The 27,827-nt window shown below is 41.7% G+C and overlaps 1 protein-coding gene across 1 annotated transcript in view; it reads right to left on the bottom strand.

The window, feature by feature from the left end:
- Positions 1-3,807: 3,807 nt before the first annotated feature.
- Positions 3,808-27,827, bottom strand: part of LOC125511528 (transcription factor bHLH167-like) — a 28,711-nt gene continuing 4,691 nt past the window's right edge. Inside the window, exons 3-5 of the mRNA XM_048676918.1 lie at positions 5,513-5,905; positions 4,671-4,730; positions 3,808-4,318 (exon numbers count right to left, since the gene is read on the bottom strand). Of these exons, the coding sequence (XP_048532875.1) occupies positions 4,118-4,318; positions 4,671-4,730; positions 5,513-5,905 (654 nt within the window). The 3' untranslated portion in view covers positions 3,808-4,117. The remainder of the gene's footprint in view (positions 4,319-4,670; positions 4,731-5,512; positions 5,906-27,827) is intronic.

Below are 27,827 nucleotides of genomic sequence, written 5' to 3'. Positions count from 1 at the left end.
GCACTAGGAAGCTTAAAGGGGTTAAACGGGACAAAGGACACACGAGAGAGTTTTTATACTAGTTCGGCCCCTTACGATGAAGGTAAAAGCCTACGTCTAGTTGGGACTGGTATTGCTGAAGTTTCGATCTCCAAGAGGTTTAACTCGCCGGCTTGGTTATCGACATGGTTCTTTCTTGTCCTAAACCGCCACCGGGTCGTCCCCTTATATACACGGGTTGACGCCTGGTGGCCTACAGAGTCCCGGCAGGCTCATAATCGTATCCGGCTCGGTGACTTCCTTTACATGCCATTCTTTACAAGTCTTTCCTTTCATACGGCGGTTTACAGTATCAGGCCTTAAGCCGGCCCCAGGCCTTTGGGCCTTCTATACGTTTAGTAAACTATCATCTTGAATGTTTATCGGGCTTCTTATGTAACCCGCCATTAGGGCTGACCCGGCCCCTCCTGGGCGGGTCATACTGGTAGTAATATCCCCAACAGAATGAAACCTTCAAGAACATTATTTTCTGAACGAACAAGACCCAGGAGACTTGGACCCTACGTCAAGACACAAAAGAGGAGGCCACGAGGTAGGGGGCGCGCCTACCCCCCAAGGCGCGCCCTCCACCCTCGTGGGCCCCTGTTGCTCCACCGACGTACTCCTTCCTCCTATATATACCTACGTACCCCCAAACGATCAGATACAGAGCCAAAACCCTAATTCCACAGCCACAACTTTCTGTATCCACGAGATCCCATCTTGGGGCCCTGTTCCGGAGCTCCGCCGGAGGGGGTATCGATCACAGAGGGCTTCTACATCAACACCATAGCCCCTTCGATGAAGTGTGAGTAGTTTACCTCAGACCTACGGGTCCATAGTTAGTAGCTAGATGGCTTCTTCTCTCTTTTTGGATCTCAATACAATGCTCCCCCCTCTCTTGTGGAGAACTATTTGATGTAATCTTCTTTTTGCGGTGTGTTTGTTGAGAACGATGAATTGTGGGTTTATGATCAAGTCTATCTATGAACAATATTTGAATCTTCTCTGAATTCTTTTATGTATGATTGGTTATCTTTGCAGGTCTCTTCAAATTATCAGTTTGGTTTGGCCTACTAGATTGATCTTTCTTGCAATGGGAGAAGTGCTTAGCTTTGGGTTCAATCTTGCAGTGTCCTTTCCCAGTGACAGTAGGGGCAGCAAGGCACGTATTGTATTGTTGCCATCGAGGATAACAAGATGGGGTTTTCATCATATTGCATGAGTTTATCCCTCTACATCATGTCATCTTGCTTAAGGCGTTACTCTTTTTTCATTAACTTAATACTCTAGATGCATGCTGGATAGCGGTCGATGAGTGGAGTAATAGTAGTAGATGCAGGCAGGAGTCGGTCTACTTGTCTCGGACGTGATGCCTATATACATGATCATACCTAGATATTCTCATAACTATGCTCAATTATGTCAATTGCTCAACAGTAATTTGTTCACCCACCGTAGAATACTTATGCTCTCGAGAGAAGCCACTAGTGAAACCTATGGCCCCCGGGTCTATCTTCATCATATTAATCTCCCAATACTTAGTTAGTTCCTTTGCTTTTATTTTACTTCGCATCTTTATCATAGAAATACCAAAAATATTATCTTATCATATCTATCAGATCTCACTCTCGTAAGTGGCCGTGTAGGGATTGACAACCCCTTATCGCGTTGGTTGCAAGGATTTATTTGTTTTGTGTAGGTACGAGGGACTGGCGCATAGCCTCCTACTGGATTGATACCTTGGTTCTCAAAAACTGAGGGAAATACTTACGCTACTTTGCTGCATCATCCCTTCCTCTTCGGGGAAAACCAACGCAGTGCTCAAGATGTAGCACTATGTCTTCGCACTCCATAGTCTTCAAGTGAATGTCTTCACAGGTCATTATCTTCGAGTGAATATCTTCACGAACCACCATTGTCTTCAATGTCTTCATGCATTTTTATGGGTCATCTCTGGTAGGTAAACCAAATCAATGAGGGACTACTACCTGTGTTATCCTGCAATTCTCACAAACACATTAGTCCCTCAACCAAGTTTGTCGTCCATACTCCAAAACCAACTAGGGGTGGCACTAGATGCACTTACACCAATATGCATGCCGCTTTAGCTCCTCAAACGGCGGCAAGGTATGTGGCATTCTAATCATCTTGTTTTGCAAGAGAGTATCAAATATCTTTATAAAACTTGGATATATCAAAAGTAAATTCCATCTCCTCGTCATGGTTCTCGCAAATCAGCTTAGGCGCATTGCATGTATAAGGTTTGGCCTTTAAGGCAAAACAAATTCAGTGCTATAGGCGTCGACCTCATCGTCCGAATGATCATCATTATACTCAAATATATGCATTAGAGGACGATCGGTTATAGACCTATGAACCTCTTTACTTCGACTATCTTGGGCCAAAGGTTTTTATAAGACTTGGTTAATATTTAAGAACTATAACTTTCTAGCCTCTCTTCAATGTGGGTTTTCAAACCATTAAGAATAAGATCCCCCAAGTCTCTCTCGGTTATCATTAAGCTATAACATCGGTTTTTTATATCTCTAAATCTCTTGACATAATCGGTGTCTGATTCATCATGACTTTTTCTAATCGATGTAAGATGTGACAATTTTATCTTATTATTTCTGAGTGATCCTGAAGCTTTTGCTCTAGTTGCGACCACAATAGAATAGATCCATGTGACAAAGGAAAAAATTAATCAAGAAACTGCAGTGCTAGTTAAAGATAGGGGAAATAAACGCACTTTCAGTTTTTCTATGGAACTTCCTATACCCAACTGTGTCAGATATTGACTAGCATGCTCCCACATTGTTTTTCTCCCCTCACCACTAAATTTAATAAAATCAAGAACCTTATAACCTTGAGGGTACAAAATGACATCGAAGTTTTCAAGATAAAGCTTTTGGTACACATGACTCCTTACTTTTGGCTCGTTTTCAGAAGTTTCTTGAAACATCTTATGCAAATATTGCCATAATTCATTTAAAATTGGATCCGAGGTAGATGAAGATGCTTGTGGCGACAACATAGGAGCAACATGAGTACTATGTAAGGATGCAATTTGCGGGGCACGCGTTGAACCATAATTATTATTAACGGGGTGTGTACACCCATAATAATTACCACATATCAACAAATATTATTATCAAGCAAACCGTGGGGAATGGAGGAGATGACGACCATGAGAACAGAGGAGGAGGCAGTGGCAAATCTAGGGGGAAGAGCTGATATGCAACATTTTTACAGTTCTATCTCTTAACAACCCACCTAAATAAATACAGAACATGCAGAGCATCTTGGAACTTGGAGCATTGTGAACTTGCATCATTGACTATTCGTCACCCTGGGTGAGGAATACTTGTTCTTCACACCCCTCTATTTTAACATCAATGCGCCATAATTTTTCGTTCCACAATTTTTTTCTTATTTCAGACGTAAAAATAGAACGCAAGAAATATATAATCGTTGTAAAAAATATTTTATGTTACGTAAACATAGTATAAAATGTACATAAAATGCAATTTTTCTTGTCTTATGATCTATTTTTTCCTTATGCCAATTTTTTCGCAGTGAATCAATATGAATGTAACTATTTGTATTAAATACAATTTATATATGAAATGATCGTAAGAAGAATAAGTTATTCTACATCCTGGGTGATGAATAGACCTTCTATATATAGGACATGTTTCGTGTGCACCAAGCCAGGTGGAGTAAATTTGCCCGAAGAGTTACCCTGGAATGAGAGGTATTGCTGCCCCAACATGATTTGGAAAGACGTAGACAAGAATACAAATCACTAAGGGACACCAATTCTTGATTGAGTTGTGATCGATGACAATAGGGGATTGTAGTTGGAGCCAAGGTCACACAACACATAGTTGACCACATCCTCTTTGTCAAGAGGAGATACTAGCATGGCATAGTATGGACGACTTCCTTTACTTTGTTGAAGTAGTCGATTAGTGAGAGACATTATTCTTAGAATTGCCAATTACATGCGGACTTGGAAGGCCTTTGCCTTGGATTGAGAGGAGAACATGCACCTCAAGGTAGAACAGGGCTCGGGTACAGTTTACATGGCCGGCACCTACTTGAATATTTCTGGTGATATTGACGCAAGCATGGAACTCCACATCGCTTGGTCTTGCCCAACCAATGTTTCACACTCGGGGTGTGACACCTTCTCGGTTCCACCTATATCATTGTTGCTGACAAGCTCCTTGGGAGGAGACACATTGGACTGGTCGGTGTACCTGAGGACCTGATTGCCGTGCATGCATGGTAGTGCCTGATTTTTGCAGGGAAAAAAGTCAGAGCTGCACATTTAGAGACAACACAAGCATGTTCGGTTTCTATAACACGATTAAACTGTTATCAACACATCAACTAGGTATGCCATCCCAAAACCTGTTACTATAAATTTGTAGGTGACTATAGAGTATAGACCGAGATCAATCAACATTTTTTCATACGTTGATCATGTGTTGAAACCAACATGGAGAAGACAATAGCTAGCTAATTATTTTTTTCCACCCCCAACATGTCGTCAATTAATAATTGGATATCATGTACCATCCATGGGATGTTTAATTTATATAGTTATCTATATATATTTTGCACAAATCAATTTACTCTCATACCAAGGCTCCCAATCGCTCAGAAACCCTTGAAACGTCTATGCCAATTCTAGAGCTGAAGGCCTGCACGAAGTAGAGAGAGGAAATGCAATTAACTTGATGCAAAAATAGTCAACTTTTTAGTTAGATATTTAGATGGAGAAATTTAACATATCACGCAATACAAAATGAATCACATTTAATTAAATTTGTTAGACATTTTAGCCACTAGAGATAGATGGGGGGGGGGGGGGCAAGAAACCTATTAAGATGCACATGGCACGTGTGTACAACTAAGTTGTTTTCAAACTATTTCGCTATATTTCCCCAAAAAATTGTCTCTTGCTATGGTTCCACAATATAAGAAAATGGTCAGAGAGGAATAATATGGTTCCACATTTTTCATGTACGTGTACATGCATGGCGGTCATCTCTTTTATGTGACAGTCATATTTTCCTTCGTCCTTTTAGATCTACGCCTATAGCGGTCATCTCTTTTATGGGACACTCATATTTTCCTTCGTCCTTTTAGATCTACGCCTATAATTCAGAGTAACATTACACTACAAACAATGAGCACCCCTCAAATAAGTATGATTAATATTTTTTCTAATAATAAGCCTATTCATCCAAAGTTCCGAAAAGGAAAACTGTTTGTATCACAAAAATAATTTTATTCAAGAAATTGATGCTTTTTAATATGAATATAATGATAAGATTTTCATGCAACATGAGCTATATTTTATTGGCATAATTTATTACTGTTCAATACTTGAATCCGCAGATTCATGTACACCCTACCTGTTGCAATAAAAACATATTTGCGAGTTATGAATGCAAAAGGCTATGCCTACGCACACACGTACCTGAGAATGTATAGTATAGACCATTTTGTGGCCAGCAATAGAGTGATTGGCATTGACAATCGTTGCACCTTCTTCCTCATGGATGGTGATCACCTCGTGGAGCTTGATCGGCCTCTCCATGCAGCATATCAACCTCACCTCCATCGTTGAACCGTTGTGTTCTCGCACCTGCAATACCGGTGCTAATTCCTCCCAAGCTTTCCCTTCTTCTGGTGACCCTGCACCGCTGCTCATGATAGTGATGGTGGTGGGCGTTGGAATGCTAGTATCTCCTCTTATGGTATCCAAGGCTTGTATAGAGCTCCTCCTACGTTGTAGTTCATCGATCCTCTCCTTCAACTTCTTAATGTATGACGCCCCCGCATCCAGGCTGCCTAGCTGGGTCATTGTATCCTACATACACATTTGAGGAACAATGGTGTGAAAAGATTATGCGAAATAATTTTCAATATTTTATTTCATCACATGATTTTATCGGCTAAAATAACCCTTATGTTTTCTAGGTAATGGAAGAGTTCTATTTTTACCGGTCCTTCCATCATGATGCACAATCATAAAACCTTACAAAATCATCTAAGTAAGGTCAGTTGTGGATTTCTTCAATCTCTTTCATTCGGCTTAAAGAGTGTTTGATAAGCTAATAATTTATCCTGTCTTTCGTAATACATTTAACCACAATGTTACCTACTCGGCTACGAGAAATTTTCTTGTACTTTTTAGTTCTTTCTTCCACTATAGCTCGACATGGCAAGGGCTTCAAAAGAGGTTCATTCCAGGAATGGTTTAAATAGCAGTTTCTATCACATGGCACCAATTAATCTGTGCCACCCGGATGTTTTCACATACCTTCATGACCTATGCTATGTTACTACATGATTTTTTCATCTCTATGCTTCCTTAGTTAGTGTTGGGGCTAGTTAAGTGGCCACTTGTCTCTCTGCTTATCAATGATGTCCTAACTAGTTTCCCAATGTTTATGTGTCCATCTTCGAAATACGCAACGTGGTTAGGAAAAGACTTGACTTTTATAGATCTAGATTCTTTTGGCAATGTGATGGAAACAAAAGCAAATATCATCTAATGAGATGAGGCATCATTTGCAGACCTAAAGACCATGATGGTATTGGTATGGAGGTCCTTAAAATAAAAACAACGTGTTTTCTCAGCAGATGGCTATTCAAGTTACTTAGTGAGGATGGGTTTGGCACGACTTGTTTAGAAATAAGTATCTCCACTCAAAAACCTTATCCCAGGTTCAAGGAAAACCCGTTCATTCACCTACTTGGAAAGGTTCGACATGGGTAAAACGGAAATCTTCGCAGAGGATGCTTTGTGGTGGGCAATGGCTTAACCATAAGGTTTTGGGAGGATGCATGGCTAGAGGAGCCTATAGGTTTGAAATACCCTCGTCTTTAAAACATTGTGCAATGGAATGAGGTTTTCATTGGAATGTTGCATTTGGACGGTCTCTCGTTGGGGAAAAAGTGGATGGACTAGTTACACCTCGTCAATACATTGATGATGGTTACCATCAATGATGAACTAGACACTTTTCCGCTTGAATTAGAATTCCTCTGGCGCTATCTCGGTGAAATTGATCGTGTATACATGCCTCATCAATGATGACCTGCCATTCCATCGCAAGTATATTTGGAAGCTTAATGTTCCATTAACAAGTTTCCGCTTGAATTAGAATTCCTCTGGCGCTATCTCCATGAAATTGATCGTGTATACATGCCTCATCAACGAAGACCTGCCATTTCATCGCAAGTATATTTGGAAGCTTAACGTTCCATTAACAAGCATAACCTCAGGAAGCGTGAGTGATAAAGTTACACAAAATGTTGTTTCGCAGCATTGAAGTATCTATTTAGCATATTTTCCTTTAATGCCAACTTTCTAAATTATTATGGCATACTTCTCATGCCCATTTAATCTACCTCCACCTACAAGTAGTTTGAATATGTTCGAAAACAGGTTGGTGGGTATTCATCCTAGCATTAATGTCCATATTCATGTTGAAGTTACTGCTTTACTTTGGGCTACATGAATTTGGCTCAGTAATTGTGTTTTTAGTAAGGATGGAAATTTTACCCATGGACATGAATACCCATAGATACCCGTACCAAATGTGCATGGTTTAGATTTGTTTTTGCTCTCATGCGTAGTGCCCAAACCCCACCCAACCAGTCGTGGGTATTGCATTGGCATGACTCTATGCCTGTGGGCGTGCTCTAACCCAACCTCATAGTCTGACTTGTGTGGGAACCTTTGATGTTGTGCTACATTTTGTGAGGACCTTAAAATGGAAATTGATGTGTTGTGTACTTGTGCTTATCTAATATTGTCCAAAGTGTTAACCTTAGAACTAGCTGGCGCTTTTACTATTTCCTAAGGTACTGCTTATACATGTTGGGACCAACCAATGGATATCCATACCCAATGGACATCCACTGGGTTTCGACATGGACATAATTTTATGTCCATGGGTTTATTCGTGTTGTTTAAAGAATGACTTCATGGATTGGGGTATGTATTTGATATTGTTGAACTCGACTCATTGCTATCTTTAACAGATCAAAAGCTCCAATTTTTGCACATCAGGTCATTTTCAAAGCTAATAATTGGATCCATATGTGGTCCTTTATGATCTGGGAGCAGGATTGGGTCTCCATGATCTCTAGATACAATAATTGGGGAATGATCGCTCAGATATGGGTGACAGTCTAGTGATAGGAGTTCTGAGGAATGAGTCTTCAACTTTTTTCATGTTATTTTTCGGTTGATGTTACTTCATCACCTATGGTGACCATGCATGCATTATTTCTTAGGGGTTGTATATAAATTTAATGATTTGAGGCTCATGCATATATGTGATTGGTCCAGAATATTTTTTGTCTATGGCCAGGTGCAAGGATTGTTTGTTAGCTAAACTACAACATCCATCTCTCTTCATTAACTATTATGCTATATCAGCAAGACCTATAAAACTGAAACCTGCATTGGGAGAGTCCTTACATCGTTTCATTTGCTTAGATTAGATACTGTAAACATTGAATTAAATAATGCAAGGCCATGTGCATCATCCGATAATGTTGGAGATGCCCTATAACGAACACTGTGTTTGTCCACGGACTTGTCTCGATAGTCCATGGGCACTGATGTGCGAGTCGGCCATCCAACTATGCCCGCATACATTTTGAATCAGATTTGAACAAAATGGACAAATTACATGCAAACATGGCAAAATTCACTTAAGTTTGGATATAATTTACTTAAGACAGAGGATATTTTGTTCGTTCAACTAAAACCTAAAAACAAACTACACTAGGTAGCGGACAGTGACCTCGTACACATGGGCGCCCTGGCTAGATGCACCTCCGTTAGCGTCCATGACGTCGCCGTCATTGTCAGAGTGGTCCCTCTAGCAATGGAAGGTTGCAGAGGCATGACAACCAGTAGTAGAAAAACGACTTCACGTAAGCCCTATTAGTCAAGGTTTGGAAAGGGAATGGTACTAATGCGACCATTAGTACCGGTTCCAACGGCTAGGGGGGTGGGAATCATTAGTCCTGGTTCGTGTTGAACCTATAGTGGTGGCAGGCTGGTGTCAGGCTGGGGCCCCACCAGCACATTTAGTCCCCGTTCGTGACATGTACCGGTACTAGAGGTGTACCTCTAGTCCCGGTTTGTATAACCAACTGGGACTAAATGTGCCTCTATATAAACCCTTCGTCGAGTCCGAACCGATTTCTATCTGTTTTCCCCTTTCATTCCTCTCCTCTGTTCTTCTCCTTTGTTCGAGCTCATCCTTCATTTTTACTAAAATTTGTCAAGATTTGAAGGCCCCCTGATACGTCTCCAACGTATCTATAATTTTTGATTGTTCCATGCTATATTATATCCTGTTTTGGACATTATTGGGCTTTATTATACACTTTTATATTATTTTTGGGACTAACCTATTAACTGGAGGCCCAGCCCAGAATTGATGTTTTTGCCTATTTCAGAGTTTGACAGAAAAAGAATATCAAACGGAGTCCAAACGGAATGAAACCTTCGGGAACATGATTTTCGGAACGAACATGATCAAGACATCAATCAGGAAGGCACGAGGTAGGGGGGACGCCTACCCCCCAGGCACGCCCTCCACCCTCATGGGGCCCGCATTGCTCCACCGACGTACTTCTTCCTCCTATAAATACCTACGTACCCCCAAACTACCAGATACGGAGCCAAAACCCTAATTCCACCACTGTAACTTTCTGTATCTGTGAGATCCCATCTTGGGGCCTTTTCCGGAGCTTCGCCGGAGGGGGCATCGATCACGAAGGGTTTCTACATCAACACCATAGCCTCTCCGATGAAGTGTGAGTAGTTTACTTCAGACCTTCGGGTCCATAGTTATTAGCTAGATGGCTTCTTCTCTCTTTGTGGATCTCAATACAAAGTTCTCCCCCTCTCTTGTGGAGATCTATTCGATGTAATCTTCTTTTGCGGTGTGTTTGTTGAGACCGATGAATTGTGGGTTTATGATCAAGTTTATCTATGAACAATATTTGAATCTTCTCTGAATTCTTTTATGTATGATTGGTTATCTTTGCAAGTCTCTTCGAATAAGCAGTTTGGTTTGGCCTACTAGATTGATCTTTCTTGCAATGGGAGAAGTGCTTAGCTTTGGGTTCAATCTTGTGGTGTCCTTTCCCAGTGACAGTAGGGGCAGCAAGGCACGTGTTGTATTGTTGCCATCGAGGATAACAAGATGGGGTTTATATCATATTGCATGAGTTTATCCCTCTACATCATGTCATCTTGCTTAAAGCGTTACTCTGTTCTTATGAACTTAATACTCTAGATGCATGCTGGATAGCGGTCGATGTGTGGAGTAATAGTAGTAGATGCAGGCAGGAGTCGGTCTACTTGTCTCGGACGTGATGCCTATATACATGATCATACCTAGATATTCTCATAACTATGCTCAATTCCGTCAATTGCTCTCGAGAGAAGCCCCTAGTGAAACCTATGGCCCCCGGGTCTATTTTCCATCATATTAATCTTCCTTCAACAAGCTATTTCCTTTTCCGTTTATTTTGCTTTCTTTACTTTGCATCTTTATCATGAAAATACCAAACATATTATCTTATCATATCTATCAGATCTCACTTTAGTAAGTGACTGTGAAGGGATTGACAACCCCTTTATTGCGTTGGTTGCGAGGATTTTATTTGTTTGTGTAGGTGCGAGGGACTCGTGCATGGCCTCCTACTGGATTGATACCTTGGTTCTCAAAAACTGAGGAAAATACTTACGCTACTTTGCTGCATCACCCTTTCCTCTTCAAGGGAAAACCAACGCAGTTCTCAAGAGGTATCAAGAAGGATTTCTGGCGCCATTGCCGGGGAGATTCGCGCCAAGTCAAGTCAAGATTCGACTCCCGACAACAAACCATTTCGGCCGCCGTTGCCGGGGAGTCTACGCAAAAGTCAACATACCAAGTACCCATCACAAATCCTTATCTCCATCATTACATTATTTGCCATTTGCCTCTCTTTTTCCTCTCCCCCACTTCACCCTTGCCGTTTTATTCGCCCTCTCTCTCTCTGCCCTCCTTCTCTTTCTCTATCCGCCTCTTTTTGCCCGTCTCTTGTTTGCTTGTGTGTTGGATTGCTTGCTTGTCACTATGGCTCAAGATAATACCAAATTGTGTGACTTTACTAATACAAACAACAATTTTATTAGCACTCCGATTGCTCCTCTTACCGATGCTGAATCTTGTGAAATTAATGCTGCTTTTCTGAATCTTGTCATGAAAGATCCGTTTTTCGGCCTTCCTAGTGAAGATGCCGCTACCCATCTAAACAACTTTGCTGATTTGTGTGATATGCAAAAGAAGAAAGATGTGGACAATGATATTGTTAAATTGAAGCTATTTCCTTTTTCGCTTAGAGATCGTGCTAAAGCTTGGTTTTCTCCTTTGCCTAAAAATAGTATTGATTCGTGGAATAAGTGCAAAGATGCTTTTATCTCTAAGTATTTTCCTCCCGCTAAGGTCATCTCTCTTAGAAACGATATCATGAATTTTAAGCAACTTGATCATAACATGTTGCACAAGCTTGGGAGAGGATGAAATTAATGATACGTAATTGCCCTACACATGGTTTGAATTTGTGGATGATTATACAAAAAATTTATGCCGGATTGAATTTTGCTTCTAGAAATCTTTTAGATTCGGCCGCGAGGAGGCACTTTTATGGAAATCACTTTAGGAGAAGCTACTAAACTCCTAGATAATATTATGGTTAATTTTTCTCAATGGCACACTGAAAGATCTACTAATAAGAAAGTGCATGCGATAGAAGAAATTAATGTTTTGAGTGGAAAGATGGATGAACTTATGAAATTATTTGCTAATAAAAGTGTTTCTTCTGATCCTAATGATATGCCTTTGTCTACTTTAATTGAGAATGATAATGAATCTATGGATGTGAATTTTGTTGGTAGGAATAATTTTGGTAGCAACGCATATAGAGGAAACTTTAATCCTAGGCCGTATCCTAGTAATTCCTCTAATAATTATGGTAATTCCTACAACAATTCTTATGGAAATTTTAATAAGATACCCTCTGATTTTGAATCTAATATTAAAGAATTTATTACTTTGCAAAAGAATTTCAATGCTTTGATTGAAGAAAAATTGCTTAAGATTGATGAGTTGTCTAGGAACGTTGATAGAATTTATCTTGATATTGATTCTTTGAAACTTAATCTATTCCACCTAAGCATGATATCAATGAGTCTCTCAAAGACATGAGAATTTCCATTGATGAGTGCAAATAAAGAACCACTAGGATGCGTGCTAAGAAAGATTGCTTTATAAAAGCATGTTCTTCTAGTTTCCATGATAAGAAAGATGAAGATCTAAAAGGTATTGATGTGTCCCCTATTAAATCTTTGTTTTGAAATATGAGTCTTGATAATGATGGGACTGAATATGATCCACCTTTACCTAGAAGACGTTCCAAAAATTTGGAGTCTTTAGATCTTGATGCTAAAATTGTTAAAAGAGGGATTGAAGAAGTCAAAACATTAAATATCGATGAACCCACTATTTTGGATCTCAAGGAATTTAATTATGATAATTGCTCTTTGATAGATTGTATTTCCTTGTTGCAATCCGTGCTAAATTCTCCTCATGCTTATAGTCAAAATAAAGCCTTTACCAAACATATCGTTGATGCTTTGATGCAATTTTATGGAGAAAAACTTGAGTTGGAAGTTTCTATCCCTAGAAAACTTTATGATGAGTGGGAACCTACTATTAAAATTAAAATTAAAGATCATGAATGCTATGCTTTGTATGATTTGGGTCCTAGTGTTTCCACGATTCCAAAGACTTTGTGTGATTTGCTAGGTTTCCGTGATTTTGATGATTGCTCTTTAAACTTGCACCTTGCGGATTCAACTATTAAGAAACCTATGGGAAGAATTAATGATGTTCTTATTGTTGCAAATAGGAATTATGTGCCCGTAGATTTTATTGTTCTTGACATAGATTGCAATCCTTCATGTCCTATTATTCTTGGTAGACCTTTCCTTAGAACGATTGGTGCAATTGTTGATATGAAGGAAGGGAATATTAGATTCCAATTTCCGTTAAGGAAAGGCATTGAACACTTCCGTAGAAAGAAAATTAAATTACCATACGAATCTATTATGAGAGCCACTTACGGATTGCCTACCAAACATGGCAATACCTAGATCTATCTTCGCTTTTATGCCTAGCTAGGGGCGTTAAACGATAGCGCTTGTTGGGAGGCAACCCAATTAATATTTTTATTCCTTGCTTTCTGCTCCTGTTTATTAATAAATATTTATCTAGCCTCTGTTTTGGTTGTGTTTTTTGTATTTAATTAGTGTTTGTGCCAAGTAGAACCGTTGGGATGACTTGGGGAAAGTCTTTTTAATCTTGCTGTAAAAAACAGAAACTTTAGCACTCACGAGAAATGCTGCCATTTTTATTTGGAAAGTGCTATTTAGTTAATTATTTTTGCATATGATTAATAGATAAATTCCTCACGTCCAGCAATTTATTTTAGAATTTTTTGGGTTCCAGAACTTGCGTTAGCTACAGATTACTACAGACTGTTCTGTTTTTGACAGATTCTGTTTTTCGTGTGTTGTTTGCTTATTTTGATGAATCTATGGCTAGTAAAATAGTTTATAAACCGTAGAGAAGTTGGAATGCAGTAGGTTTAACACCAATATAAATAAATAATGAGTTCATTACAGAACCTTGAAGTGGTTTTTTTGTTTTCTTTCGCTAACGGATCTCACGAGATTTTCTACTTTTAGTTTTGTGTTGTGAAGTTTTCATGTTTTGGGTGAAAGATTTGATGGATTATGGAACAAGGAGTGGAAAGGGCCTAAGCTTGGGGATTCCCATGGCACCCCAAGATAATCTAAGGACACCTAAAATACAAAGCTTGGGCATGCCCCGGAAGGCATCCCCTCTTTCGTCTACTTCCATCGGTAACTTTACTTGGAGCTATATTTTTATTCACCACATGATATGTGTTTTGCTTGGAGCGTCTTGTATTATTTGATTCTTTATTTGTTAGTTTTACACAATTATCCTTGCTGTAAACACCTTTTGAGAGAGACACACATGATTCAGAAATTGTTAGAATACTCTATGATGTGCTTCGCTTATATCTTTTGAGTTATATAGTTTTTGCTCTAGTGCTTCACTTATATCTTTTAGGGCACGGTGCTGGGTTTGTACTATAGAAACTATTGTTCTCTCATGCTTCACTTAGATTATTTTGAGAGTCCTACAAAACAGTGTGGTAATTTGCTTTAATTATGTTAGGCATTTAAGATTAATATTTTTTTCTCTTATGAGTGTGTTGAATACTATGAGAAGTTTGATACTTGATAATTCTTTTGAGATATGGAGATGGTGATATTAGAGTCAGGATAGTTGAGTAGTTGTGAATTTGAGAAATACTTGTGTTGAATTTTGTGATTCCCGTAGCATGCACGAATGGTGAACCGTTATGTGATGAAGTCGGATCATGATTTATTTATTGATTGTCTTCCTTATGAGTGGCGGCCGGGGACGAGCGATGGTATTTTCCTACCAATCTATCCCCCTAGGAGCATGCGTGTAATACTTTGCTTCGGTAACTAATAGATTTTTGCAATAAGTATGTGAGTTCTTTATGACTAATGTTAAGTACATGGATCATACGCACTTTCTTCCTTCCATCATTGCTAGCCTCTCTAATACCGCACACCTTTCGCCGGTATCATACACCCACCATATACCTTCCTCAAAACAGCCACCATACCTACCTATCATGGCATTTCCATAGCCATTCCGAGATATATTGCCATGCAACTTTCCACCGTTCCGTTTTCTATGACACACTCCATCATTGTCATATTGCTTTGCATGATCATGTAGTTGACATTGTATTTGTGGCAAAGCCACCGTTCATAATTCTTTCATACATGTCACTCATGCATCATTGCACATCCCGGTACACTGCCGGAGGCATTCACATAGAGTCATATTTTCTTCTAAGTATTGAGTTGTAATTTTTGAGTTGTAAGTAAATAAAAGTGTGATGATCATCATTTTTAGATCATTGTCCCAAGTGAGGAAAGGAAGATGGAGACTATGATTCCCCCACAAGTCGGGGGAGACTCCGAACTAAAAAAAAGAGGCCATAAAGAAAGAAGAGAAAAGGCCCAAATAAAAAAAATGAGAGAAAAAGAGAGAAGGGACAATGCTACTATCATTTTACCATATTTGTGCTTCAAAGTAGCACCATGATATTCATGATAGAGAGTCTCTTATGATATCACTTTCATATACTAGTGGGAATTTTTCATTATAGAACTTGGCTTGTATATTCCAATGATGGGCTTCCTCAAAATGCCCTAGGTCTTCGTGAGCAAGCGAGTTGGATGCACACCAACTTAGTTCTTTTTGTTGAGCTTTCATATACTTATAGCTCTAGTGCATCCGTTGCATGGCAATCCCTACTCACTCACATTGATATCTATTAATGGGCATCTCCATAGCCCGTTGATACGCCTAGTTGATGTGAGACTATCTTCTCCCTTTTTGTCTTCTCCACAACCACCATTCTATTCCACACATAGTGCTATGTCCATGGCTCACGCTCATGTATTGCATGAAGATTGAAAAAGTTTGAGAACACCAAAATTATGAAACAATTGCTTGGCTTGTCATCGGGGTTGCGCATGATTTAAATACTTTGTGTGGTGAAGACAGAGCATAGCCAGACTATATGATTTTGTAGGGATAGCTTTCTTTGGCCATGTTATTTTGTGAAGACATAATTGCTTAGTTAGTATGCTTGAAGTATTATTATTTCTATGTCAATATTGAAATTTTGTCTTGAATCTTTAGGATCTGAATATTCATACCACAATTAAGATAATTACATTGAAATTATGCCAAGTAGCATTCCATATCAAAAATTCTGTTTTTATCATTTACCTACTCGAGGACGAGCAGGAATTAGGCTTGGGGATGCTTGATACGTCTCCAACGTATCTATAATTTTTTGTTGTTCCATGCTATATTATATCCTGTTTTTGACATTATTGGGCTTTATTATACACTTTTATATTATTTTGGGACTAACCTATTAACCGGAGGCCCAGCCCAGGATTGCTGTTTTTTGCCTATTTCAGAGTTTTGCAGAAAAAGAATATCAAACGGTGTCCAAACGGAATGAAACCTTCGGGAACGTGATTTTCGGAACGGACATGATCATGACATCAATCAGGAAGGCACGAGGTAGGGGGGAGCCCCTACCCCCCCCCCCCCAAGCGTGCCCTCCACCCTCGTGGGGCCCACGTTGCTCCACCGACGTACTTCTTCCTCCTATATATACCTACGTACCCCCAAACTACCAGATACAGAGCCAAAACCCTAATTCGACCGCCATAAATTTCTGTATCCGTGAGATCCCATCTTGGGGCCTTTTCCGGAGGTCCGCCGGAGGGGGCATCGATCATGGAGGGCTTCTACATCAACACCATAGCCTCTCCGATGAAGTGTGAGTAGTTTACTTCAGACCTTCGGGTCCATAGTTATTAGCTAGATGGCTTCTTCTCTCTTTTTGGATATGAATACAAAGTTCTCCCCCTCTCTTGTGGAGATCTATTCGATGTAATCTTCTTTTGCGGTGTGTTTGTTGAGACCGATGAATTGTGGGTTTATGATCAAGTTTATCAATGAACAATATTTGAATCTTCTATGAATTCTTTTATGTATGATTGGTTATCTTTGCAAGTCTCTTCGAATTATCAATTTGGTTTGGCCTACTAGATTGATCTTTCTTGCAATGGGAGAAGTGCTTTTTGGAAATATGCCCTAGAGGCAATAATAAAATGGTTATTATTATATTTCCTTGTTCATGATAATTGTCTATTGTTCATGCTATAATTGTGTTATCTGGAAATCGTAATACATGTGTGAATAGATAGACCACAACACGTCCCTAGTGAGCCTCTAGTTGATTAGCTCGTTGATCAAAAGATAGTCATGGTTTCCTGACTATGGACATTAGATGTCATTGATAACGGGATCACATCATTAGGAGAATGATGTGACGGACAAGACCCAATCCTAAGCATAGCTCAAAGATCATGTAGTTCGTTTGCTAGAGCTTTTCCAAATGTCAAGTATCATTTCCTTTGACCATGAGATTGCGCAACTCCCGGATACCGTAGGAGTGCTTTGAGTGTGCTAAACGTCACAACGTAACTAGGTGACTATAATGGTGCACTACGGGTATCTCCGAAAGTGTCTGTTGGGTTGGCACGAATCGAGACTGGGATTTGTCACTTCGTATCACGGAGAGGTATCTCTGGGCCCACTCGGTAATGCATCATCATAATGAGCTCACTGTGACCAAGTGGTTGATCACGGGATCATGCATTACGGTACGAGTAAAGTGACTTGCCAGTAACGAGATTGAACGAGGTATTGGGATACCGACGATCGAGTCTCGGGCGAGTAACGTACCGATTGACAAAGGGAATTGTATACGGGATTGATTGAATCCTCGACATCGTGGTTCATCCGATGAGAACATCGAGGAGCATGTGGGAGCCAACATGGGTATCTAGATCCCGCCGTTGGTTATTGACCGGAGAGTCGTCTCGGTCATGTCTGCGTGTCTCCCGAACCCGTAGGGTCTACACACTTAAGGTTCGGTGACGCTAGGGTTGTTGAGATATTAGTATGCGGTAACCCGAAAGTTGTTCGGAGTCCCAGATGAGATCCCGGACGTCACGAGGAGTTCCGGAATGGTCCGGAGGTGAAGAATTATATATAGGAAGTCCAGTTTCGGCCATCGGGAAAGTTTCGGGGGTTCACCGGTATTGTATCGGGACCACCGGAAGGGTCCCGGGGGTCCATCGGGTGGGGCCACCTATCTCGGAGGGCACCATGGGCTGAAGTGCGGAAGGGAACCAGCCCCTGATGGGCTGGTGCGCCCCCCTTGGGCCTCCCCCTGCGCCTAGGGTTGGAAACCCTAGGGGTGGGGGGCGCCCCACTTGGCTTGGGGGGGGGGAAGCCACCCCCCTTGGCCGCCCCCCCTTGGAGATTGGATCTCCTAGAGCCGGCGCCCCCCTAGGGGTCCTATATATAGTGAGGGGGAGGGAGGGGAGCTGCACCCTAGCCCCTGGCGCCTCCCTCTCCCTCCCGTGACACCTCTCCCTCTCGCTGAGCTTAGTGAAGCCCTGCCGAGATCACCGTTGCTTCCACCACCACGCCGTCGTGCTGCTGGATCTCCATCAACCTCTCCTTCCCCCTTGCTGGATCAAGAAGGAGGAGACGTCTTCCCAACCGTACGTGTGTTGAACGCGGAGGTGCCTTACGTTCTGCGCTAGGTCATCGGTGATTTGGATCACGACGAGTACGACTCCATCAACCCCGTTCTCTTGAACGCTTCCGCTCGCGATCTACAAGGGTATGTAGATGCACTCCCCTCTCCCTCGTTGCTAGATGACTCCATAGATTGATCTTGGTGATGCGTAGAAAATTTTAAAATTCTGCTACATTCCCCAACAGTGGTATCAAAGCTAGGTCTATGCGTAGTTTCTATGCACGAGTAGAACACAAAGCAGTTGTGGGCGTCGATATTGTCAATTTACTTGTCGTTACTAGTCTTATCTTGATTCGGCGGCATCATGGGATGAAGTGGCCCGGACCGACCTTACACCTACGCTTACGTGAGACTGGTTCCACCGACTGACATGCACTAGTTGCATAAGGTGGCTAGCGGGTGTCTGTCTCTCCCACTTTAGTCGGATCGGATTCGATGAAAAGGGTCCTTATGAAGGGTAAATAGAAATTGGCATATCACGTTGTGGTTTTGGCGTAGGAAAGAAACGTTCTTGCTAGAAACCTATAGCAGCCATGTAAAAACTTGCAACAACAATTAGAGGACGTCTAACTTGTTTTTGCAGCATGTGCCGTGTGATGTGATAAGGCCAAAAGGATGTGACGAATGATATATGTGATGTATGAGATTGATCATGTTCTTGTACTAGGAATCACGACTTGCATGTCGATGAGTATGACAACCGGCAGGAGCCATAGGAGTTGTCTTAATTTATTTATGACTTGCGTGTCAACATAAACGTCATGTAATTACTTTACTCACTGGTAGAAAAAGGGCCTTTAGTCCCGGTTCTGGACCGGGACTAAAGTGTCGGTACTAATGCCCTGACCCTTTAGTCCACCAACCGGTACTAAAGGAAATTTCTTGATTTTTTTTTTGAAATTTTTTTTGAATTTTTTTTGAATTTTTTTATTTTCAAATTTCTGAATTATTTTAACCTCTAATCTCTAATCACCCCTCATCACTGCTCAATTTAATCTCTAATCACCCCTCATCATTCCAAATCATCTCACTTCCCGAACGGTCACCCATCCTCTCACTACTCCAGCCTGAGCACGCTTAACTTTCGGGTTCTATTCTCCCTCGTTTCCAAGTCTGCACTTGTTGTTTTCCTGACAATAGTAAGATGTCAATCCTATTGACCCTCAGGAATTTAGCTTGAGCATGAAGTCACATATTTCACTGTTTGAGTTTAAAACTATTGTTCTAAAAAACAATAATTTTTTAGTAACACTAATATTTTTGAATAAGTAGTTTGCCCATTGTTTGACCACAGTTTGACCATAGTTTGACCAGATTTGACCAAAATTGAAAAAAGGTGAAATAGTTATTTAATAACACTAATATTCTTGAATAATTATTTAGTAATACTAATACTTCTTGAATAAGTAGTTTGACCATAGTTTGACCAGATTTACTGAAAATTTTAAAAAACTGAAATTTGAGCATAACTTTTTTTCTTTTTGGAATTTGAGGATTCTAGAAATTTGCAAACAGGCCATAGGCGGTCTCCATCGGATGTAACTTTTCGAGTACATGATTTTTCATATAAAAAACTTTTTCATCCGAGTTCGTATGCAAAAGTTATGCCCATTTTACAAATTCCAGAGAGATTTTGTAAATAAAGTCGAAATTCATATTTGTAAATTTTCCCAACAACTACACCACATATCACATGTGAAACTTATTTTCTTTTATTTTTTTGACATTTCCATCATTTTCTTTTATTTTTTTTAAAACTGAAAAGGCGATCCACGGGGGGGGGGGGGTATAGTTTGAAAATGGGACCTTTAGTACCGGTTCGTGGCACGAACCGGGACTAAAGGTCTCATCCCCATTAGTCCCGGTTCGTGCCTCAAACCGGGACTAAAGGTCTAATCTTTAGTCCCGGTTTGTGGCACGAACCGGGACCAATGGTTGTGGGCTAGGAGCGAGGCCCATTGGTCCTGGTTCATCCCACCAACCGGGACTAATGCCTTAGCCGCATGAACCGGGACCAATGCTCACATTAGTCCCGGTTCTAGACTGAACCGGGACTAATGGGCTGAGCCGGACTGGACCATAGCCCTGTTTTCTACTAGTGACTTTATTACTAAAGCGTTAGTCATAGTAGTAGAAGTAATAGATGACGAGACAACTTCAAGAAGACACGATGATGGAGATCATGATGATGGTGATCATGGTGTCATGCCGGTGACAACTATGATCATGAAGCCCTGAAGATGGAGATCAAAAGGAGCAAATGATGTTGGCCATATCATGTCACTATTTGATTGCATGTGATGTTTATCATGTTTTACATCTTATTTGCTTAGAACGACTGTAGCTTAAATAAGATGATCCCTCGTAATAATTTCAAGAAAGTGTTCCCCCTAACTGTGCACCATTGCGAAGGTTCGTTGTTTCGAAGCACCACATGATGATCGGGTGTGATAGATTCTAACGTTCGAATACAACGGGTGTAAGCCAGATTTACACACACAATACACTTAGGTTGACTTGACGAGCCTAGCATGTACAGACATGGCCTCGGAACACGGAAGACCGAAAGGTCGAGCATGAGTCGTATAGAAGATACGATCAACATGAAGATGTTCACCGATGTTGACTAGTCCGTCTCACGTGATGATCGGACACGGCCTAGTTGACTCGGATCATGTTTCACTTAGATGACTAGAGGGATGTCTATCTGAGTGGGAGTTCGTTGAATAATTTGATTAGATGAACTTAATTATCATGAACTTAGTCTAAAATCTTTACAATATGTCTTGTAGATCAAATGGCCCACGTTGCCCTCAACTTCAACGCGTTCCTAGAGAAAACCAAGCTGAAAGATGATGGCAGCAACTATACAGACTGGGTCCGGAACCTGAGGATCATCCTCATAGCTGCCAAGAAAGATTATGTCCTAGAAGCACCGCTAGGTGACGCCCCCATCCCAGAGAACCAAGATGTTTTGAACGCTTGGCAGTCACATGCTGATGATTACTCCCTCGTTCAGTGCGGCATGCTTTATGGCTTAGAACCAGGGCTCCAAAAGTGTTTTCAGAAACACAGAGCATATGAGATGTTCGAAGAGCTGAAAATGGTTTTCCAAGCTCATGCCCGGGTCAAGAGATATGAATTCTCCGACAAGTTCTTCAGTTGTAAGATGGAGGAAAATAGTTCTATCAGTGAGCACATACTCAAAATGTCTAGGTTGCATAACCGCTTGACTCAGCTGGGAGTTAATCTCCCGGATGACGCGGTCATTGACAGAATCCTTCAGTCACTTCCACCGAGCTACAAGAGCTTTGTGATGAACTGCAATATGCAGGGGATGGAAAAGACCATTCCTGAGGTATATTCAATGCTGAAATCAGCGGAGGTGGAAATCAAAAAGGAACATCAAGTGTTGATAGTGAATAAAACCACTAAGTTCAAGAAAGGCAAGGGTAAAAAGAACTTCAAGAAGGACGGAAAGGGAGTTGCCGCGCCCGGTAAGCAAGCTGCCGGGAAGAAGCCAAAGAATGGACCCAAGCCCGAGACTGAGTGTTTTTATTGCAAGAGAAGTGGTCACTGGAAGCGGAACTACCCCAAATATTTAGCGGACAAGAAGGCCGGCAACACTAAAGGTATATGTGATATACATGTAATTGATGTTTACCTTACCAGTACTCGTAGTAGCTCCTGGGTATTTGATACCGGTGCGGTTGCTCACATTTGGAACTCAAAGCAGGAGCTGCGGAATAAGCGGAGACTGGCGAAGGACGAGGTGACGATGCGCGTCGGGAATGGTTCCAAGGTCGATGTGATCGCCGTCGGCACGCTACCTCTACATTTACCTACGGGATTAGTTTGAAACCTCAATAATTGTTATTTAGTGCCATCTTTGAGCATGAACATTGTATCAGGATCTCTTTTAATTTGAGATGGCTACTCATTTAAATCCGAGAATAATGGTTGTTCTATTTATATGAGAGATATGTTTTATGGTCATGCCCCGCTGGTGAATGGTTTATTCTTAATGAATCTCGAGCGTAATGTTACACATATTCATAGTGTGAATACCAAAAGATGTAAGGTTGATAATGATAGTCCCACATACTTGTGGCACTGCCTCTTTGGTCACATAGGTGTCAAACGCATGAAGAAGCTCCATGTAGATGGACTTTTGGAGTCTCTTGATTACGAATCATTTGACACGTGCGAACCATGCCTCATGGGTAAAATGACCAAGACTCTGTTCTTAGGAACAATGGAGCAAGCAACCAACTTATTGGAAATCATACATACTGATGTGTGCGGTCCAATGAGTGTTGAGGCTCGCGGTGGCTATCGTTATGTTCTCACCCTCACTGATGACTTGAGTAGATATGTGTATCTCTACTTAATGAAACACAAGTCTGAGACCTTTGAAAAGTTCAAGGAATTTCAGAGTGAGGTTGAGAATCAACGTGACAGAAAAATCAAGTTCTTGCGATCAGATCATGGGGGAGAATACTTGAGTCACGAATTTGGCACGCACTTAAAGAAATGTGGAATAGTTTCACAACTCACGCCGCCTGGAACACCTCAGCGTAATGGTGTGTCCGAACGTCGTAATCGCACTCTATTGGATATGGTGCGATCTATGATGCCTCTTACCGATCTACCGCTGTCATTTTGGGGCTATGCTTTAGAGACTGCCACATTCACTTTAAATAGGGCTCCGTCGAAATCCGTTGAGACGACACCGTATGAATTATGGTTTGGGAATAAACCTATGCTGTCGTTTCTAAAAGTTTGGGGATGCGATGCTTATGTCAAGAAACTTCAACCTGAAAAGCTCGAACCCAAATCGGAAAAATGCGTCTTCATAGGATACCCTAAAGAAACTATTGGGTATACCTTCTACCTCAGATCCGAAGGCAAGATCTTTGTTGCCAAGAATGGATCCTTTCTAAAGAAAGAGTTTCTCTCGAAAGAAGTAAGTGGGAGGAAAGTAGAACTTGATGAAGTATTGCCTCTTGAACCAGAGAGTGGCGCAGCTCAAGAAAATGTTCCTGAGGTGCCTGAACCGACTAGAGAGGAAGTTAATGATGATGATCATGAAACTTCAGATCAAGTTGCTACTGAACTTCGTAGGTCCACAAGGACACGTTCCGCACTAGAGTGGTACGGCAACCCTGTCCTGGAAATCATGTTGTTAGAAAATGGTGAACCTTCAAACTATGAAGAAGCGATGGCAGGCCCAGATTCTGACAAATGGCTGGAAGCCATGAAATCCGAGATAGGATCCATGTATGAAAAGGAAGTATGGACTTTGACTGACTTGCTCGATGATCGGCGAGCCATAGAAAATAAATGGATCTTTAAGAAGAAGACATACGCGGATGGTAATGTAACCATCTATAAAGCTCGGCTTGTCGCTAAGGGTTATCGACAAGTTCAAGAGGTTGACTATGATGAGACTTTCTCACCCGTAGCGAAGCTGAAGTCCGTCCGAATCATGTTAGAATTGCCGCATTCTATGATTATGAGATATGGCAAATGGACGTCAAAACAGCATTCCTTAATGGTTTCCTTAAGGAAGAATTGTATATGATGCAGCCGGAAGGTTTTGTCGATCCTGAGAATGCTGACAAGGTGTGCAAGCTCCAACGCTCGATCTATGGGCTGGTGCAAGCATCTCGGAGTTGGAACATTCGTTTTGATGAGATGATCAAAGCGTTTGGGTTTACGCAGACTTATGGAGAATCCTGCATTTACAAGAAAGTGAGTGGGAGCTCTGTAGCATTTCTCATATTGTATGTGGATGACATACTGTTGATGGGAAATGATATAGAATTCTTGGAAATCATAATGGCCTACTTGAACAAGTGTTTTTCAATGAAGGATCTTGGAGAAGCTGCTTACATATTAGGCATCAAGATCTACAGAGATAGATCGAGACGCCTCATTGGTCTTTCGCAGAGTACGTACCTTGACAAGATATTGAAGAAGTTAAATATGGATAAGTCGAAGAAGGGGTTCTTGTCTGTGTTGCAAGGTACGAGATTGAGCATGGCTCAATGCCCGACCACGACAGAAGATAGAGAAAAGATGAGTGTCGTCCCCTATGCCTCGGCCATAGGGTCTATCATGTATGCTATGCTGTGTACCAGACCTGATGTAAACCTTGCTGTAAGTTTGGTAGGAAGGTACCAAAGTAATCCCGGCATGGAACACTGGACAGCGGTCAAGAATATCCTGAAGTACCTGAAGAGGACTAAGGATATGTTTCTCGTTTATGGAGGTGACGAAGAGCTCGTCGTAAAGGGTTACGTTGATGCTAGCTTCGACACAGATCTGGATGACTCTAAGTCACAAACCGGATACGTGGATATTTTGAATGGTGGGGCAGTAAACTGGTGCAGTTGCAAGCAAAGCGTTGTGGCGGGATCTACATGTGAAGCGGAGTACATGGCAGCCTCAGAGGCAGCACAAGAAGTAATCTGGGTGAAGGAGTTCATTACTGACCTAGGAGTCATTCCCAATGCGTCGGGCCCGATGACTCTCTTTTGTGACAACACTGGAGCTATTGCCCTTGCCAAGGAGCCCAGGTTTCACAGGAAGACCAGGCATATCAAGCGTCGCTTCAATTCCATTCGTGAAAGTGTTCAAAATGGAGATATAGATATTTGTAAAGTACATATGGACCTGAATGTAGCAGATCCGTTGACTAAACCTCTCCCTAGAGAAAAACATGATCAACACCAGAACTCTATGGGTGTTCGATTCATCACAATGTAACTATATTATTGACTCTAGTGCAAGTGGGAGACTGTTGGAAATATGCCCTAGAGGCAATAATAAAATGGTTATTATTATATTTCCTTGTTCATGATAATTGTCTATTGTTCATGCTATAATTGTGTTATCTGGAAATCGTAATACATGTGTTAATACATAGACCACAACACGTCCCTAGTGAGCCTCTAGTTGACTAGCTCGTTGATCAAAAGATAGTCATGTTTTCCTGACTATGGACATTAGATGTCATTGATAACGGGATCACATCATTAGGAGAATGATGTGATGGACAAGACCCAATCCTAAGCATAGCTCAAAGATCGTGTAGTTCGTTTGCTAGAGCTTTTCCAAATGTCAAGTATCATTTCCTTAGACCATGAGATTGTGCAACTCCCGGATACCGTAGGAGTGCTTTGGGTGTGCCAAACGTCACAACGTAACTGGGTGACTATAAAGGTGCACTACGGGTATCTCCAAAAGTGTCTGTTGGGTTGGGATGAATCGAGACAGGGATTTGTCACTCCGTATGATGGAGAGGTATCTCTGGGCCACTCGGTAATGCATCATCATAATGAGCTCAATGTGACCAAGTGGTTGATCACGGGATCATGCATTACGGTACGAGTAAAGTGACTTGCCGGTAACGAGATTGAACGAGGTATTGGGATACCGACAATCGAGTCTCGGGCGAGTAACGTACCGATTAACAAAGGGAATTGTATATGGGATTGATTGAATCCTCGACATCGTGGTTCATCCGATGAGATCATCGAGGAGCATGTGGGAGCCAACATGGGTATCCAGATCCCGCTGTTGGTTATTGACCGGAGAGTCGTCTCGGTCATGTCTGCGTGTCTCCTGAACCCGTAGGGTCTACACACTTAAGGTTCGGTGACGCTAGGGTTGTTGAGATATTAGTATGCGGTAACCCGAAAGTTGTTCGGAGTCCCGGATTAGATACCGGATGTCACGAGGAGTTTTGGAATGGTACGGAGGTGAAGAATTATATATAGGAAGTCCAGTTTCGGCCATTGGGAAAGTTTTGGGGGTCACCGGTATTGTACCGGGACCACCGGAAGGGTCCCGGGGGTCCACCGAGTAGGGCCACCTATCCCGGAGGGCCCCATGGGCTGAAGTGGGGATGGGAACCAGCCCCTGATGGGCTGGTGCGGCCCCCTTGGGCCTCCCCCTGCGCCTAGGGTTGGAAACCCTAGGGGTGGGGGGGCGCCGCCCCCCCTTGGGATTGGATCTCCTAGGGCCAGTGCCCCCCTAGGGGTCCTATATATAGTGAGGGGGAGGGAGGGCAGCCGCACCCTAGCCCCTGGCGCCTCCCTCTCCCTCCCGTGACACCTCTCCCTCTCGCTGAGCTTGGCGAAGCCCTGCCGAGATCACCGTTGCTTCCACCACCACGCCGTCGTGCTGCTGGATCTCCATCAACCTCTCCTTCCCCCTTGCTGATCAAGAAGGAGGAGATGTCTTCCCAACCGTATGTGTGTTGAACGCGGAGGTGCCGTCCGTTCGGCGCTAGGTCATCGGTGATTTGGATCACGACGAGTACGACTCCATCAACCCCGTTCTCTTGAACGCTTCCGCTCGCAATCTACAAGGGTATGTAGATGCACTCCCCCTCCCTCATTGCTAGATGACTCCATAGATTGATCTTGGTGATGCGTAGAAAATTTTAAAATTCTGTTACGTTCCCCAACAGTGCTTAGCTTTGGGTTCAATCTTGCGGTGTCCTTTCCCAGTGACAGTAGGGGCAGCAAGGCACGTATTGTATTGTTTCCATCGATGATAACAAGATGGGGTTTATATCATATTGCATGAGTTTATCCCTCTACATCATGTCATCTTGCTTAAAGCGTTACTCTGTTCTTTTGAACTTAATACTCTAGATGCATGCTGGATAGCGGTCGATGTGGGGAGTAATAGTAGTAGATGCAGGCAGGAGTCGGTCTACTTGTCTCAGACGTGATGCCTATATACATGATCATACCTAGATATTCTCATAACTATGCTCAATTCTGTCAATTGCTCAACAGTAATTTGTTTACCCACCGTAATACTTATGCTCTCGAGAGAAGCCCTAGTGAAACCTATGGCCCCCGGGTCTATTTTCATCAAATTAATCTTCCGTCAACAAGCTATTTCCTTTTCCGTTTATTTTGATTTCTTTACTTTGCATCTTTATCATAAAAATACCAAAAAAATTATCTTATCATATCTATCAGATCTCACTTTCGTAAGTGACCGTGAAGGGATTGACAACCCCTTTATTGCGTTGGTTGCGAGGATTTTATTTGTTTGTGTAGGTGTGAGGGACTCGTGCGTGGCCTCCTACTGGATTGATACCTTGGTTCTCAAAAACATAGGGAAATACTTACGCTACTTTGCTGCATCACCCTTTACTCTTCAAGGGAAAACCAACGCAGTGCTCAAGAGGTAGCACCCCCATCCATCAAAGTGTTCACAAAGGTTAGCAACTTTGTCCTTTCATCTCTCATTGCTAGATTAGCTCTTCCAATGCTCTATAAGTATAGTGATTTGTGGGTTTTAGTTTGGGAGTAATTATGTGGTAGTTTATTTGATTTATATGCAATTTGATCTCAAAC

This window comes from Triticum urartu, chromosome 5, assembly GCF_003073215.2.
Source record: "Triticum urartu cultivar G1812 chromosome 5, Tu2.1, whole genome shotgun sequence".
NCBI classification, from domain to species: domain Eukaryota; kingdom Viridiplantae; phylum Streptophyta; class Magnoliopsida; order Poales; family Poaceae; genus Triticum; species Triticum urartu.
Note: the sequence above shows the minus strand (reverse complement) of the source record. Positions and strands in the feature narration are given on the sequence as shown.